The sequence below is a fragment of the Elgaria multicarinata genome, chromosome 23, assembly GCF_023053635.1.
Source record: "Elgaria multicarinata webbii isolate HBS135686 ecotype San Diego chromosome 23, rElgMul1.1.pri, whole genome shotgun sequence".
NCBI classification, from domain to species: domain Eukaryota; kingdom Metazoa; phylum Chordata; class Lepidosauria; order Squamata; family Anguidae; genus Elgaria; species Elgaria multicarinata.
Window position 1 is genome coordinate 6,119,896 of NC_086193.1, and position 17,513 is coordinate 6,137,408.

General features: G+C 46.6%; 1 protein-coding gene across 1 annotated transcript in view; it reads left to right on the forward strand.

Annotated features, from left to right (window-relative positions):
• Nucleotides 1–8,046, forward strand: part of ONECUT3 (one cut homeobox 3) — an 85,225-nt gene extending 77,179 nt beyond the window's left edge. The window contains exon 3 of the mRNA XM_063147323.1: nt 7,754–8,046. Coding sequence (XP_063003393.1) covers nt 7,754–8,046 — 293 coding nt within the window. The remainder of the gene's footprint in view (nt 1–7,753) is intronic.
• The last annotated feature ends 9,467 nt before the right edge of the window (nt 8,047–17,513 follow it).

Genomic DNA, 17,513 nt, shown 5'->3' on the forward strand with positions numbered 1-17,513 from the left:
GCTGAGCAGTGATGCCCTATTTGGACAGGAGCCTTGCCGAATAGGCTGAAACCCTTCCAGACGTCTAACTAAATCTTAGGCCTCATCTACACCAAACAGGATATAGCACTATGAAAGCGGTATGAATGCGGTATATAAAAGGCAGAAGCCACACGACGGCTTTATAGCAGCATTGAAGTGCACTGACAACTGTTGGGGCCTGTTGACGCATACGATATACTGCTTCCGTACTGCTATATCCTGCTTGGTGTGGCTCCTGCCTTTCATAAACTGCTTTCATACCACTTTCATAGTGCAATATCCTGCTTGGTGTAGATGAGGCCTTAGTTATAGGGTGACCAACTGTCAGGATTTCCCCGGATTTGTCCTGGTTTTTGTTCTTTCCATGGTGTCAGGGGGGATTTTCTATCATTTTCAATAATGTCCTGGAATGACACACCTTCCCCTTTAAGGCGGCCATTAGCATGGCAGGAGGGAATGACATGCTTTCTTGAGGCACATCATTCCCCCACCCCGAGCTCCAATTGAGGTCTTAAAGGGGAAAGTGGGTCATTCGTGGACGTTATAGAAAAGGCCCCAATTGGAGTGGATGGTGGTGGTGCAGAATGAAATCCTTTCCCCTCCTCCACTCCAATCGGGTTCTTTAAGGTGGCGGGGGAATAACGTACTTTCTGCAGGACTCAGAAAGCTGCTTCCCCACACACACACTAGGTGTCCTCTTTTTTGGTTTCCCAAATATGGTCACCCTACTTAGTTACAAACTACAAGGCCCACTGCAGTGCTGAAACCATTCCCTGACAGCGGCCCCCAGTTCATCCATAGGACGAAGAAACACAGCTGTCTCCAACGCTACAATCCCCCCCCCTCCGAAAGTCTCCCGATAGCTCGGTCCAGGCTGCCTTGGCATCACCCATGGGGGAATGAGAAATATGAAAGAGCCCCAACAGTTGTGCTTTAGAGAACCCCTGTATGTAGATCTAACTACAGCAGCTATCGATTCCTGCTCTGCAGAGCTGTAATTATATTGAACGGCGAGCGGACATGTTAAGCTGCTGCTTGTAGAAAGCCTTTTTTAAAAAAAGGTAGTGAATTTCTTTAAGATGTACTGTTAACGGTACTTAATTTGCAGAATGAGAGACACTGGCCGTTTCTATACCTGCCTTTTTTTCCCCAGGGATCGTCCTGGGATCATCCCCATTAGGGCTGTGCATCCCCCGCCCCGAACCGCTTCGGATCCCGATCCGGACCTTCCGAATCAGGCCCAAACCGGTTCGGGTCGATGTGGACATCCCCCTGATCTGCTCCGGAACCGGATCCGGAGCGAGATCTGGAGGTCCGGATCGATATTCAGCTCCCATTTCCCCCCCCCTTTCTCCACTTACTTCCCTCCGTGGTGGACAGCGGAGGCAGGTAAATGGGGAAGGGGGGACAAAATGGGGGCCGAATAAGCCCCCGCCCCCTTACCTGGCTCTGCTGCCCACCGCCGCATGTGGCGGTGGGCAGCAGAGCCAGGTAAGCCCCTCCCCTTCCCCCTTACCTGGTTCCGCCACCGTCGCCACACGGACTGTGTTAGCGGAGCCAGGTAAGCCCCCCCCTCCCTTACCTGGCTCCAAGGCTTCGGAATGGTCCGAATTGCTTCGGACCATTTCGAACCGCTTCGGGCTGATCCGGACCTCCCCCAATCCTCTCCGGAACCGGGCTTCGGAGGTCCGGATCGGCCCACTCCACTTTGGATGCGGGGATCCATAACGGAGCGGAGCACACCCTGATCCCCATGCACGCAAATGACACACGGGGGATCCCAGGAGCAGGCGGGGACGATCCCTCCATTTCCCTGGGATAATCCTTAGGTGTAGAAAGGGCCACCCTTCTGTCTGGAAAGCCTTGGTTTGATATTCCAGATGTTTGAAGAGCGATGATAGTTTTGCATTTAGTGAGAGAAAGACACTCACACTCTGTAAGTCAGGGGTAGGCAACCTGTCACCCTCCAGATGCTTTGGACTACAACTCTCATCAGCCCCAGCCAGCATGGCCAATGGGAGTTGTTGTAGTCCGTACCCGTGGTGCAGCTCCGTAATTTTACAACCTGGACTGAATGGTCATGGAGGGGGTTGGAGGGGGAGGGGGAATTGAGCAAAATTCCAGCCCTGGTGTAAGGAATTCCACCCTTTGTCATGGAGCAAAAGGCTTGGGAAATTTCGTGGAAGAACGGGGCAGGAAGTGGGCCACGAGCCAGGCTGGTTTTGCAGCTCCTTGGCCCGTACCATCAAATTTAAGAACATAAGGACATCAGAAGAGCCCTGCTGGATCAGACCGAGGGTCCATCTAGTCCAGCACTCTGTTCACACGGTGGCCAACCAGCCATCAGCCAGGGATGAACAAGCAGGACATGGTGCAACAGCACCCTCCCGCCCATGTTCCCCAGCAACTGGTGTACTTGAACCCTGTGGCTGCTCTTCCCTGGTGTCACTGCCTGGTTCCTTGGCCTTTTAAAACATGTCAGCAGATGCCTGCCTTGCGCTCTGCCTCTGGGCAGCTGTGTGGATCATCGCCAGAGACCCATGGCAAATCCGGACAAGGAGGGCAAGGAGGTGGGGGCCCAAGGAAGGCCTGGAGGAGCTGCTAGTATAGTTGTTTATTTCATTCATTACATTTCTATACCTCCAAATAGCCAAAGCTCTCCGAACGGCTTACAACGATCAAAACCCTGACGATACGATCTAATATAAAGCCAGTTGCGTACAAGAATAGAACGCTTTTCGACAATAAATCCCAGGACCCATTAAAACCTAACCATATGCCGTCCAATGCCCGAGAATAGAAGTAAGCCTTAACTTGATGCCGAAAAGAAGGCCTTGTTATTTATTATTTATATTTCTTAGACACCTTTCTCAGGAAAAAAGACTCAGGCTGGCTTACAGCAAACATGAAAGCATTCAAAAACTTAATACCATTTAAAACAGCTAAAAACAAGTAACAATAGAATAGCCCGGCCCAATAAAACAACCAAATTAAGAAGCCTCATCCCAGGCCGTCAAATGCCCAGGAGTAAAGTCAAGTCTTAAGCAGGCGCCGGAAAGATGACCCTCTGGGCATCAGATGGAGAGCGTTCCGGAGTCGGGGAGCCACCACTGAAAAGGTCCTGTCCCTTTTTATTATTGTCTGAAATTTCCTCAGAGTCAGAGAAGGACCTCATGTTGATTGTAGTGTAGGGACACTATAAGCAGTCAGTATAATATGGGCTTGATGGACTTCCTGTCCGACTAAGGCTCTAGGGAGTTGGTAGGTTCTTTTATTTATTTATTTATTTAATTAATTCATTTCATTTTTATACGGCCCAATAGCCGAAGCTCTCTGGGCGGTTCACAGGCATAGAGCAGCTCCGCCCAGCTAGGAAGTGTGATTCTGGTGCACTTTCTCAATGGCCTTGTCTATGCCTGCAGCCTAACACAGGAGAGCACATTCCGCCACTGAATGCTACCAGAGTTGGGCGGGGAACAGACCCTCCAATATACAATGGCGGGCAATTGGAACCATCTCATAGAATCATAGAATAGTAGAGTTGGAAGGCCATCGAGTCCAACCCCCCTGCTCAATGCAGGAATCCACCCTAAAGCATCCCTGACAGATGGTTGTCCAGCTGCCTCTTGAATGTCTCTCATGCGGAAAAGCCCACAACCTCCCTAGGTAACTAGGGAGGTTGTCGTACTGCTCTAACAGTCAGGAAGTTTTTTCCTGATGTCCAGCCAGAATCTGGCTTCCTATAACTTGAACCTGTTATTCCGTGTCCTGCACTCCGGGAGGATCGAAAAGAGATCCTGGCCCTCCTCTGTGGGACAACCTTTTAGGTATTTGAAGAGTGCTTTCATGTCTCCCATCAATCTTCTTTCCTCCAGGCTAAACCTGCCCAGTTCTTTCAGCCTCTCTTCATAGGGCTTTGTTTCCAGACCCCCTGATCATCCTGGTTGCCCTCCTCTGAACACGCTCCAGCTTGTCTGCGTCCTTCTTGAATTGTGGAGCCCAGAATTGGATGCAATACTCTAGATGAGGCCTAACCAGGGCCGAATAGAGAGGAACCAGGACCTCACGCGATTTGGAAGCTACACTTCTATGAATGCAGCCCCAAATAGCGTTTGCCTTTCTTGCAGCCCTATCGCACTGTTGGCTCCTATTCAAATTTCGCACTGTTGTCTCATAGTCATCTCAGCGATCCACGTGGCCGTCATGACTACGTTGCGTGCATCAAGCCAGCTCAACATGTTCCTTGCTGTTGTTTGTGGCTTTTTGTTTACTGATGGAACCTATGTACTCACAAAGGTTTTGTGTGTTGGGAAACTGGAAGGGGGGGGAAGGGGGGGAAGAAGGAAATGAATTTTTTTTTACTGTGGCAAATGCTTTGATCCAAGTTCTAATGTGCAAATCTGTGTCTTTGTTTTGGATTGTTGTTTTTTTCTTTTCTAAATTTCCTTTAAAATGTTGGTATTTTTTTTTTAAAAAAAAAGAAAATATTGTTATGTGCCAAAAAGGTTTATTTTTGTTTGTTTTCCTTGCAAGCATCTGATGGTCATAGGGTAGGTTTTTCATTCCTCTGCTGGGGTTTCAATTGAGATACACAAACTGCATCCAGTCTCTATGGTTGCCATCCTTCCCTGGAAGTAAGCCGCATTAAATTTATGGGGCTTCCTTCTGCATTTTAAAATTCAATTTTCTATTAAAGAAGAATGGAACTTGGAGACAGGGAATCGTTTAAAGATAATTTAAAGTCATTTGAAGAAGCTTTATATGGTTCACACACCAATTTCTTTTACCCCACCTGTTGCCTCTAGTCAAAGGGGTTCACAGGTTTTTGAAGCAATGCAAAAACCAACTGAACCTGTTGAGCGGAGCTAAACAAGGGGTGAGTGTATACCCTGCAAGAAGCAGCCATCCCTCCTTCAACACACTTTTAACTTTCTGGGCAGTGGTGGTGGGGACACTAAGGCTAAACAGAATGAACAACAGCTCACATCCTTCCTGACCAACAGGCTGGGGATAATGGGAACTGCAGTCCAAAATATTTTGGAAAGTACCAAGCTGGGAAGGCTGCTTGGGATTTATGGATTAAATAGGAATAACGACAGCTAACCAGTGGCCGTGGTCCAGGATTCACTCTCTTTCGCTCCCCCCCCCCCCCCGGGGGCTTTTACTGCCTGCGAATAGGACACTGTCATTTTGGGCATTTCAGCTCATCCATAAAGTTTTGCCTCCATCCTAAATTTTACAGATCTGAGAAGTAACAAAATGGCAAGTCTGCCCCCCCCCCCATTTTTTTTCTTCAGAAAGAATTACAACTGTTCCAAAAGGGGATATTATTATTATTATTATTATTATTATTATTATTATTATTATTATTATTATTGCTAAAATCCAGTGTAGGAATACCTTTACTAAGCCAACCCAAAAGTCACAAGCCACCATGCAAGAGCCAAAGGCCTCCAGAATTCGTCCACGGGCAAGGAAGAGCAACAGAGAGTAAAAAGCAATGAAATAAAATAAAATTAAAAGTTGGGTGGTGGGTAGGGTGACCCTATGAAACAGAGGACAAGGCTCCTGTATCTTTAACGGTTGCATAGAAAAGGGAATTTCATAGAATCATAGAATCATAGAATAGCAGAGTTGGAAGGGGCCTACAAGGCCATCGAGTCCAACCCCCTGCTCAATGCAGGAATCCACCCTAAAGCATCCCTGACAGATGGTTGTCCAGCTGCCTCTTGAAGGCCTCAAGTGTGGGAGAGCCCACAACCTCCCTAGGTAGCTGATTCCACTGTCGCACTGCTCTAACAGTCAGGAAGTTTTTCCTGATGTCCAGCCGGAATCTGGCTTCCTTTAACTTGAGCCCGTTATTCCGTGTCCTGCACTCTGGGAGGATCGAGAAGAGATCCTGGCCCTCCTCTGTGTGACAACCTTTTAAGTATTTGAAGAGTGCTATCATGTCTCCCCTCAATCTTCTCTTCTCCAGGTGTCAACAGGTGTCATTTATATATATATATATGGAGAACCTGGTGGAAATTCCCTCTTCATCACAGCAGTTAAAGCTGCAGGAGCTATACTAGAGTGACCAGATTTAAAAGAGGGCAGCTTTAACTGTTGTGATGAAGAGGGAATTTCACCAGGTTCTCCATCTATACAAATGACACCTGCTGAAATTTCCTTTTCAACGCAACTGTTAAAGATACAGGAGCCCTGTCAGGGCTCCTGTATCTTTAACAGTAATGTAGAAAAGGGAATTTCATCAGGTGTCAATTGAAGTGAGTGAAATTCCCTCTTCAGCACAACAGTTAAAGCTACACTAGCTATAGTAGAGTGGCCAGATATAAAAGAGGGCAGGGCTTCTGCAGCTTTAACTGTTGTGATGAAGAGAGAATTTCACCCTCTTTAATTGACACCTGATGAAATTCCCTTTTCTATATTCCTGTTAAAGATACAGGAGCCCTGTCCTCCTTTTCATTTGGTCACCATATCACCTAAATATGTGGCAGTCCATATACTTTGGCCTATAACTCCCATCAGCCGTAGCCAGCATGGCCAACGGAGGGCAGTGATGGGACTTGTAGGCCAAAATGTCTGGAGGACCACAAGTCCCCAACTGCTGTAACCAGATACATGGGTATTACACTCATATGGATTTTAGCATTTTTTATTTTATTTTGGCGAATACAGCTGTCTTCGCTTTCCATTATGGCTGTGTCAGCTGAATATACGATTTATAATTTAATCTCTTTAAAATATTAATTGTTATTTGACAGTGTAGCCCATTAGGGAGGAAGGGATTTCTGGATGCATTGAAACTCAGACAAAAACCCGTGAGCGGATAAAGGAATGTAGGATTAAGGCTAGCTATTCTGAGCAGCTCGGCTTCCATTTTAGAAAAACAAAAACAAAACCGGGTTCTAGTCCTCATGAATGTGAAAACACATGGGTTGAAATTCCTACTGAAGCTGGGGGTGAGGAGGAATTATAAGATGCCCAGTGGGTAGGGTGGGGCATGAATCCCCTGCAAAGTAACAGAAGCAGAATACTTTAAATAAATATATGCCCATGATGTAGAAATCAAGTTACCCTGGTGAAGATCAGGAAGGCAGGACAGCCCTAATAAATAGGGTGACCAACTGTCAGGATTTCCCCGGATTTGTCCTGGTTTTTGTTCTTTCCATGGTGTCAGGGGGGATTTTCTATCATTTTCAATAATGTCCTGGAATGACACACCTTCCTCTTTGATGCTGCCATTAGCATGGCAGGAGGGAGTGACATGCTTTCTTGAGGCACATCATTCCCCCACCCCGAGCTCCAATTGAGGTCTTAAAGGGGAAAGTAGGTCATTCGTGGACATTATAGAAAAGGCCCCCATTGGAGTGGATGGTGGTGGTGCAGAATGAAATCCTTTCCCCTCCTCCACTCCAATCGGGTTCTTTAAGGTGGCGGGGGAATAACGTACTTTCTGCAGGAATCAGAAAGCTGCTTCCCCACACGCACACTAGGTGTCCTCTTTTTTGGTTTCCCAAATATGGTCACCCTAATATTCCCACTGGGTGGGGGTGAGGGATAGGGAGGACCTCTTGTCTGGGGCAGATGGGGGGCACAGCAGTTTCCCCCGTCCGTCACAAGGGGGAGAAAAGCTGGAAGCGGCCTTGGTGTCCATGAGTTTGATCGCCGTGTTCTTCTTTTCCCCCTCCTTCTTCTTTTCCCCTTCTTTAAAAAAAAAACACCCGTGTAGCGTGCAAACGTAAAGAACAGGAGCAGCAGAAAGACCGCAACCTGCAACCCAAGAAGCAGCGCCTGGTCTTCACGGACCTCCAACGCCGCACCCTGATCGCCATCTTCAAAGAGAACAAGCGCCCTTCGAAGGAGATGCAAATGACCATTTCGCAGCAGCTGGGCCTGGAGCTCAACACCGTCAGCAACTTCTTCATGAATGCCCGCCGGAGGTGTATGAACCGCTGGCAAGAAGAGCCAGGAACCAACCCCGGAGTCTCTTCCTCATCTACAAGCACTTTTTCCAAAGCATGATCTTTCAGCTAACGTCCACATCCCCCCTCGACCCCACCCAGCAAAGAGCCCATTCCTTTCTCCATGCATTCACTCCCCCCACTCCTCACACACACACATACACACACACACATCAAGCCATGCACACCTCACAACCCTCCCCAGCGAAAACCTCTGGGACATCGCAGACCCTCCGAGTATATCTCCCATAGCAATCATCCAACTTCAACCTCCATTTAAAGCTCACAACTGATTTACCCGGGGTGGGTGGCTGCGTTTCCTCATCCCATCTCATTAACACCCCTGAAAACCTTTCGGTTCAGCCATAAAATTCCAGGCCGAAGAGTGTTATATTGTTCTGTTGGCTGAGGGGAAGGGGGCCCACACGCAACACTCTTCATTGTAGACGTTGAAGCATGTTTTGAAGTCCTTGTTACGGGAATGAACGTCTTATGACAGATGACCCGGGGGGGAGGGATATCTTTGCCATCGAAGGAGCAAGAGAATGGTGCACACCTTAAAAAACAGTCCCGCGTTGAAACATTGCAGGGAGGGCAATAAACTGGGTGACGTGTGACCATGTTAAAGTGGTACAATTCACCAAGGCCCTTTTTACACCGAAGGGTTATCCTAGGAGAATGGAAGGATTGTATCTGCATGCTCCCGGGATCCTCTGTGTGGCATTAGGATCGCAGGATATAGAGCTGGTGTAGACATGCCCCAAGATAGAGTTCACTTAGCACATCCAGTCCCTGGGTTTTCAATCCCGGCTCCATTCATTCCCCCCACGGTGCTTACGTTGACACCTGTGAGACACAATTTCATCGCACGTGGCGTCTTGCAACCTGGGACACATCCCAGGCCCCAAATATCCACCCATCCAGCATCACGACGCCAGTAATAACCACTTCCGATGTGGGAAAAGGCATGTGACAGCATCGCATGGGAATCATTTGCAGTTCCTTTTGTGACAGTTAGATGTATTTCTACAAGTGGTGACGAGAGTCTGTTTGGATGTGGTTTCGGGCTGTTTCTCAGTTTGCAAGTCCTGGGGTCTGAGAGGGCTTGTCTACCACATCTATACGACCAACAGAGGGAAAGCATGAGAATCCATTCCAGAAAGCATTCTCAAAACATCACCCTGCTGTCCTCATTCACACCTCCAACAACTCAAAACCCTTTCTCATCTCCTGTCCATGGCAGCCCCACCAAACAGAAGACTTCACCCTCCAGGCAATCCCCGTCAAAACCTACCAGACGTTTCGCCAAGTGCGTACCGACACGGTCCGAATTTACCCAAACAGAATTCAAACCGAGAGAAGACCGCTTGTTCTTCGATGGTTCCTCTCAAAGGAATTCCTAGCCAAAACGTGGATGGGGGAGCAGAAACTCGTACGAAAGATAACCCCATCTTCTCCCCCTTGAATCAGTAGTGGGGAACCCAAAGCTAAGTTGCACTGTGTCACCTAGAGATAATGCGGGTCACAAAGCACATTTTAGAAAAAAATAAATCGGGTATTAAAAAAAAAAAGGTTTAAAGAAATCAGAGGAAAGAAAAGTTGGAGCTGAGCTTTCTCTTTCCCAAACACTGACCTTCCGTTCGACCTTGGTTTCATTCCAAAGGCCAGCCCCACACTGGATTGATTCTGTCCATCTCCTCCCAGAATAACCCCACTAACTCCGCTTTCTGCCGCCTTTCCTCGTCTGCGTTACCAACAAGGTGGGCTGGGATGCGGGATAGAAAATATAAATGCGATAGAAATCAGATTGGGATCGTTGGCTTGGGGGGGGTAGGGGGGCAGAATTATGAATCTGATCGCAAAATAAATATACAGATAGATTTAAGTACAGATCAACCTTGAGTGTGGCAGGGGGGCAGAGCGAAAGAAAACGCGACCCACGCACCCACCCCCAGCTCCTGAACCCTGGAATGATAAACTCTACAAAAAGCTCAAAAGGATCTCTGGCAGCGTACGAAAGATAACCGACTATTTTTTGTGTGTGTGCCAATTTGCAGCCTGCCTTAAAAATAAAAGATGGATACACGATGGTACTCCTCTCTGGCTCTGGAAGGAGCGTTTACTTGGATAGTGACTGGCGCCATGAATCACAAGCGATGGCAAGGCAAAAAAATAAAATAAAAAACACGACACGGTCAATCAGACGAGAAATGCGACCCTGAATCAAGCCTCCCGTGTCTGGCTGGCAAGTTTTAGCGCCTCCTTTGCCCGGGAGGGCCGGAGGAAAGGTTGTTGAGAAGGTTCCCGGCAAGAGGATCTCAGCCTCACCACCTCCCTGGTAAACATGGGATTCTTTCCGTGTGTGCGTGCGTGTGTGTGTGTGTGTTGTTCTCGTTGTTTTTGTTTTAATGGGACAATACCAAATTGATGCGGGTAAAACAGCACCATCTTTGCGCAATGTTTTATTTTGCGTTCACTTTACATTGAAGACAATGTGTTACGCGACTGTTAAGGCACCTTCGAGGATGAAAGGAAAGGAAAGAAAAGGAAATACCATCGGATGATGATTATTTAAGCGGAAAGGAGGAATGGGGGGGAAATGAAACGACTATTCCGATTTCCTAACTTCAAAAAGAGATGATGTCCAATCTAAGTTATTGGGTGCGGCCATCAGGGTGCGGGGTGCAACTGGGGGAGATAGCTGGACCAACCAAAGACAACAGAAGAGACAGAGCTGGAAGAGGGAATGTAGCAAATACCAAGGTATGTTTTGCCAAAAAAGGGGGAGAGAGAATAAGAAGGGAGGAGAACTTAAAATGCCCAGATCTTCTCTCCTGCCACCCAGTGTCCATCCCCCCACGAGTGTCCCCCGCCCTGCTGTGTCTTCTTGTTTGTCGTGATGTATCGATGCTAACCAACAGTGAAGAAGGACGATGGTGGATTCTCATACCTGATTTTGTGAAGTATTTAAGGGCTGAGAAGCCACCCAAAAAAAAAAAAAAAAAAAAAAAGGAGGAGGGGGCTGACCTTGGTTAAAAGAACACCGCGAGGAAAAGAAAGGGGGTCGTTCTGATGACTCCTGGCCCCGAACATGCAAAGACATTTTTAGTGAGAACCAGAAAATATAGGCTACCTCACTTGAGTTTTCGATTTTTGTGATTTGAAAATCACACCTGATACCAAAGATTTTGTTCCCCTTGCCTGGTTTGTGCTGGAATTTATACCCGTCCTTGTTCCCTCTGAATCATAGAAAGCCACCTTCTTTCTTCCCAAGGTTTCCTGCTCTTCCCAACCCTTCAGAGAGAGAGAGAGACTGACAGAGAGAGAGAGAGAGGGAGAGAGAGAGAGAGAACGTGATTGTAAGAGTGACTGATGAGTGCCTTTTTCTTGTACCAAAGGTGTAAATCATTTCTTTCCACTTTTTCGTCCAATGAATTCACATGATATTACCTCAGTTCTCTTAATCAGATGGATTCTGGCAACTCTCATAGCCTTTGGGTGATGGGACAGAAAGAAGTGTCCCCCTCCCCTCCCCTCCCCCAGACTAATCCTGTCCCCCCCCCCACTCTGGCGTTCAATGTGCACCCTCATGCACAGAAAGCTTGTGCATATGCGTGCTGCCATATGCCTAGAGCTACTCCATGTGTCAGTCTGAGTGGGCAAAGCTGGACTAGATAGGGTGACCATATGAAAAGGAGGACAGGGCTCCTGTATCTTTAATAGTAGGGTGACTATATGAAAAGGAGGACAGGGCTCCTGTATCTTTAATAGTAGGGTGACTATATGAAAAGGAGGACAGGGCTCCTGTATCTTTAATAGTGGGGTGACTATATGAAAAGGAGGACAGGGCTCCTGTATCTTTAATAGTAGGGTGACCCTATGAAAAGGAGGACACGGCTCCTATATCTTTAATAGTGGGGTGACTATATGAAAAGGAGGAGAGGGCTCCTGTATCTTTAATAGTAGGGTGACCCTATGAAAAGGAGGACAGGGCTCCTGTATCTTTAATAGTAGGGTGACTATATGAAAAGGAGGACAGGGCTCCTGTATCTTTAATAGTAGGGGGACCTTATGAAAAGGAGGACAGGGCTCCTGTATCTTTAATAGTAGGGTGACCATATGAAAAGGAGGACAGGGCTCCTGTATCTTTAATAGTAGGGTGACCCTATGAAAAGGAGGACAGGGCTCCTGTATCTTTAATAGTAGGGTGACTATATGAAAAGGAGGACAGGGCTCCTGTATCTTTAATAGTAAGGTGACTATATGAAAAGGAGGAGAGGGCTCCTGTATCTTTAATAGTAGGGTGACCATATGAAAAGGAGGACAGGGCTCCTGTATCTTTAATAGTAGGGTGACCTTATGAAAAGGAGGACAGGGCTCCTGTATCTTTAATAGTAGGGTGACCCTATGAAAAGGAGGACAGGGCTCCTGTATCTTTAATAGTAGGGTGACCCTATGAAAAGGAGGACAGGGCTCCTGTATCTTTAACAGTTGTACTGAAAAGGGAATTTCAGCAAGTGTCATTTGTATATATAGAGAACCTGGTGAAATTCCCTCTTCATCACCACAGTTAAAGCTGCTGGAACCCTGCCTCTTTTAAATCTGGTCACTCTAGTATAGCTCCTGCAGCTTTAACTGTGGTGATGAAGGAATTTCACCAGGTTCTCCAAATGACACCTGCTGAAATTCCCTTTTGTTCTCCTTTTCATAGGGTCACCCTAGCCTTGACACCAAAAAACCTTCCTGCCTATGGAAGAGCTGACATGTGCTGGGAGAAGTGTTCTTGCTAACTTTCTGTATGCAGAAGGTTTTGTTTGAAAAACAAAATCATAGAATAGTAGAGCTGGAAGGGGCCTACAAGGCCATCGAGTCCAACCCCTTGCCCACTGCAGGAAAAACAAGGGTACATTCACACGTATGACTCCTCCAGCTTTGTGAAGCATTAGAGGCCCAGCTGAGGCTGCACCATGCGGTCTTTCTGAAGATGTGAATGGGCTTCTTCCATGCCAACAAGAAAGAAATAGGCAGAACTTCTTTTCCTCACACCTGCTCAAGCCCTATTGCTACCCTATGCTCATAGAATCATAGAATAGCAGAGTTGGAAGGGGCCTACAAGGCCATCGAGTCCAACCCCCTGCTCAATGCAGGAATCCACCCTAAAGCATCCCTGACAGATGGTTGTCCAGCTGCCTTTTGAAGGCCTTCTTGGGCTCACTGAGATCCTTCTCCCTTGCTTTCAGATTCTCTCCTACAGCGGTGGCCAAAATGGCGGACACTTTTTGAAATTTTCGCGTTTTGCCACTTTGCCTGCTTATAGAAAATGTTCGGTTTCACGAAATTCCAATGTTTATCTATCAATTGAAAGCCCTGGTTCACGTAATACGACAATCCTGCTTCTTTTCCTGGGTGTCCAATCAACTCTTTTCTTTATGAGGTACGAACGTACACTTTTAATATGAGAAATACTTCAAATAGTCACACCATCCCCAATTGCATTTCAGTTACAGCTAAACTGACTTTCCCCAACTTGAAACAGGATGTACCACAGCTACTGCCATGTGAATAGTCCCCAGAACAAGGACTGTGATTGGCCGGTAGGGTTTGCAATTCCAATCCGCTTCTTCGCTCAATCACACCTGTGTTTGTTTGTAGACTAAAGTAAGCATAACTGTTTTCGTGCTGCAGATATTTGCATTCTGTTGTTGTTTTTGGTATTGAATTCAGCATTAAATGCTCTTTCAATTGGCATATAAATATTTGAATTTCGTGAGAGAGAACATTTTCTATAAGCATGCAAAGTTGCAAAACGTGAACATTTCAAAAAGGGTCCACAATTTTGGGCCACCACTATAAGTCTAGTCTCTGCAGTACGCTGTTATCTCCAGGTGTTGGGTTATTTCCACCCCCACCCCCCCGAGGGTTCAGAGTAACCATTTGCTGCAAAAGGGTTTGCGGCCTAACCGTGGCTTAGAGTATTACGACAATGGAACCAGTGACCTAGGGAGGTGGTGGGCTCTCCCACACTAGAGGCCTTCAAGAGGCAGCTGGACAAGCATCTGTCAGGGATGCTTTAGGGTGGATTCCTGCATTGAGCAGGGGGTTGGACTTGATGGCCTTGTAGGCCCCTTCCAACTCTGCTATTCTATGATTCTGTGATTCTATGATACCCTGGGCAGCCACCTGTAATGCCTCTTAGGTTGAGCTAAGCCAGGTCTTTTCTCCAAACCACCCATCTTTCCCCCAAATCCCTTCTTTTCCAAGCGAAATTGTCCCTCTCTTTTGACCCAATACTCAAATGGCTTGTTGATACCAAAGATATTCTCCACTCAGGAGGAAAAAACCAAAAAAAATCAACCACCTCCACCATTCCCACCTCTCTGTCCAGCACAAACCCGGCAAGTCTTTGACAATGTTCTCTGAAATACCTCAAAAATATTTAATGTATAGTTTATGTGACAAATAATAATAATATTAATAATAATAATAATAATAATTACTTAGCTAGTTTTTGGAATTTGCAACTTGAAGCTTTATACTGTTAAATTATAATTTTGCAGAAGATGGCATGTTATTATTATGCTGACATGCTCAATGGGAGACATATTGAATGTTTGGGAAGGAAAGGAAAAACTGGCTAGTTTCATGATTTTTTAAAAAAGAGAGAGAAAGAGCGAGAAATGGAGGTTCCTTGGAGTTTACAGATTTCATATTTAAACAAGTCCTTTAAAAAAAAAATCACAAATAATACTAATACCCTTTGCTTTGGGGATGTGTTTTTTTTTCCTGCTGAGTCATGTCTTACGAGAGTATTTATTATATGTGTTTACGTGTTCAAATGTAATTTAAGAAGAAGAAGAAGAAGAAGAAGAAGAAGAAAAGACAAAAAAAGATGAAATGAAAATTTGATTTATGCATGAAAAAATATACTCTTTCTTGAAGTAATGTAATAATAATTATTGGGAGGGGTGGGGTGGGGAGGGTGGGGTTTGACGTGTTGTTTGTCTGAAAAGATTTCATTTCGACTTCAAGGTCTGTGCATGGGCCAATTGATTTCACGTGAATGTGGGTGTTTCTTTGTCCGTTCCTTCATTTATCCTCTTCTACCATCTTCTTTCCTTTGTATCTCAGTGTGTTGTTAAAAACAACAATCACGACAACGGGTGTTGGGAAGTGCTTATCGAAGGGTTGAGAGGAGACGGCAGGAATGATGGGGGGGTTGGGTTGGACATCTTTTGGTGGCACCTACAGAATCATAGAATAGTAGAGTTGGAAGGGGCCTAGAAGGCCATCGAGTCCAACCCCCGGCTCAATGCAGGGGGAATTGTGAGAATTGTGTCTCAGCCAAAGCCAACCCCAGTCCATACTTCCACCCGGCCTTTCCAGCCAACTTAGCAAGTGAACCATCTGCCTCTTTATCTAGACCGTTTTGTTCACTTTTAGCATCCGATCACAAGTGTCTTTATACAGAGAAAAGAGAGACAATCATTTGCAAAAAATACAACTACCCCAAGTTACTCCGTTGGGAGCCCTCTCCCTCTGTGACCTTTGAGCCTAGGGCACTGCACGCCGCAGAGCACTGGTACAAATAGACGTTGATCATTGTACGTTCCTTGGGGGCTGTCCAGTGGACTTATGCACCAAAAATCAAACCCAGAGCATTTCCAAGCAGGGATGTTTTTAGAAGCCTTGGGATGTTCTAGCCTTGGAGAGAGCCTTAGATTTAGAGAGCGTTTATTGATGGGTTGTGGCACCTTTTCTGTCTCCAAGGGATGACAACGTCCAACTTTCTTGCAGGTCTGTGAGGCCTAATAAATAAACCTGGAAGGGGCATAGCTCGGTGGTAGAGAACGTGCTTCGCACTAGGGCTGTGCTCCGCTCCGATTTGGATCAGCGAATCTGGAGCGAAGCGACCCGATCCGCCTCTGCCAAAGGCGGATCCGAATTGGGTCGGGAGGGCAGCGGATCGAGACAAAGCGGAGCAGACCCGATCCGAAAGGAGCGGATCAGGATCTGGAGCGGATCAGGGGGTCCGTGCACAGCCCTACTTTGCACGCGGAAGGTCCCAGGTTCAATCCCAGCAGCAGCTCCAGGGAGAGATGCGAAAGACGTCCCTCAGCCTGAAATCTTACAGAGCTTTTGCCAGTCAATGTAGACAACCCTGAGCTACATTGACTGATTGACCAACAACATATAAGTGAGCTTCCTACAATTCTACGTTTCTATATTTTATATAAGCATAACAGAGAGTCTCAAAGACCCTGTACAATTTGGTTTTGAGTTCATGCTACCACCAGTGGTCTGCCTATGTACATCAGTTGTTGGGGAACCTGGCCATGAAGCTGCCGTCGCATTCACATCCTGCTTGTGGATCCCTGGTCAACAGCTGGTGGGACGTGCTGGACTAGATGGACACTCGGTCTGATCCAGCAGGGCTCTTCTTGCATTCTTAGCAAACCAAGACAATTCCGTCATATTTGAGAGGCTCCTTCTACCTCAGTATGATAGATAACTGTTCCGAATTGAAATAAATAAGGCTGCAATCCTTGGGTCCTGGGAGGTCATCCTAGAGGGTGCTAGAACAAAGAGGATCTCCCTCTCTGCTTGTGGAGAAAGAAGCTGTGGACAGAGAGGAAGATCCACCCTCACACGCCTCCTGATGCCCCCAGATGCTTTGCTCTTCCAATGGCAGAAACAGGGAAAAGGGATTGTGCTGGCGTTAAAAGCCCTCCACCAGCTCCAAAACCCGTTCCCCTAACATACTTCTAAAAATGGAGGAGGGGGAAACATGTCAGCCCTGGTGCTGGTATACTTCTTTTCTCTCCAGCCTCTCCGCTTCACCCATACAACTTTTCAGCTTCACGCATGGACTTAGCAGAGCTCTGGATTTGGACATTCCTCCACCATGGATTCTCCCTGCCGTGGCCTCTTTAGATTGCTCAGACCATTGGTCCATCTTTGATGGCATTGTTTGACTGACACCATTGATCCCAGGTTAGCCATGATAGGGTTGGAAGACGATGGCAAGGACGAAAACAAGAGAGGCAATTCCATGTTGGTCTCTAGCCAAAACCAGACCTAGATCGGTCCTTCAACAAGTTCCATGAACTGTGTGGAAGTTTGTTGGGAAAGGGTCATGACCATAGATGGACAACCATTCCAAACTGACTTTCACGTAACAAAGAAAGGCTCTGTTGAGACAGATCACTGGCCCTTTGAAACCAACAAATCATGAGATAATATCATAGAATCATAGAATAGTAGAGTTGGAAGGGGCCTAGAGGTCCCTTCCAACTCTACTATTCTATGATTCTATGATATTATCTCATGATTTGTGAGATATAGGTTGCTCCATATGGGAAAGCTTTTGGTTTAAGAGTCCAGCCAGGTTTTGATGGCACCATTGCAAAAAGAATTGACTACAATAAAAGGGAAGACAGAGAGAAAGTTTGGGATTAGAGATGTTTTTCCAAAGACCTTGGCACTGGTCAACTCCTGGAAGTTCTGGAGTTGGCCTTTTATGAGTGAGAT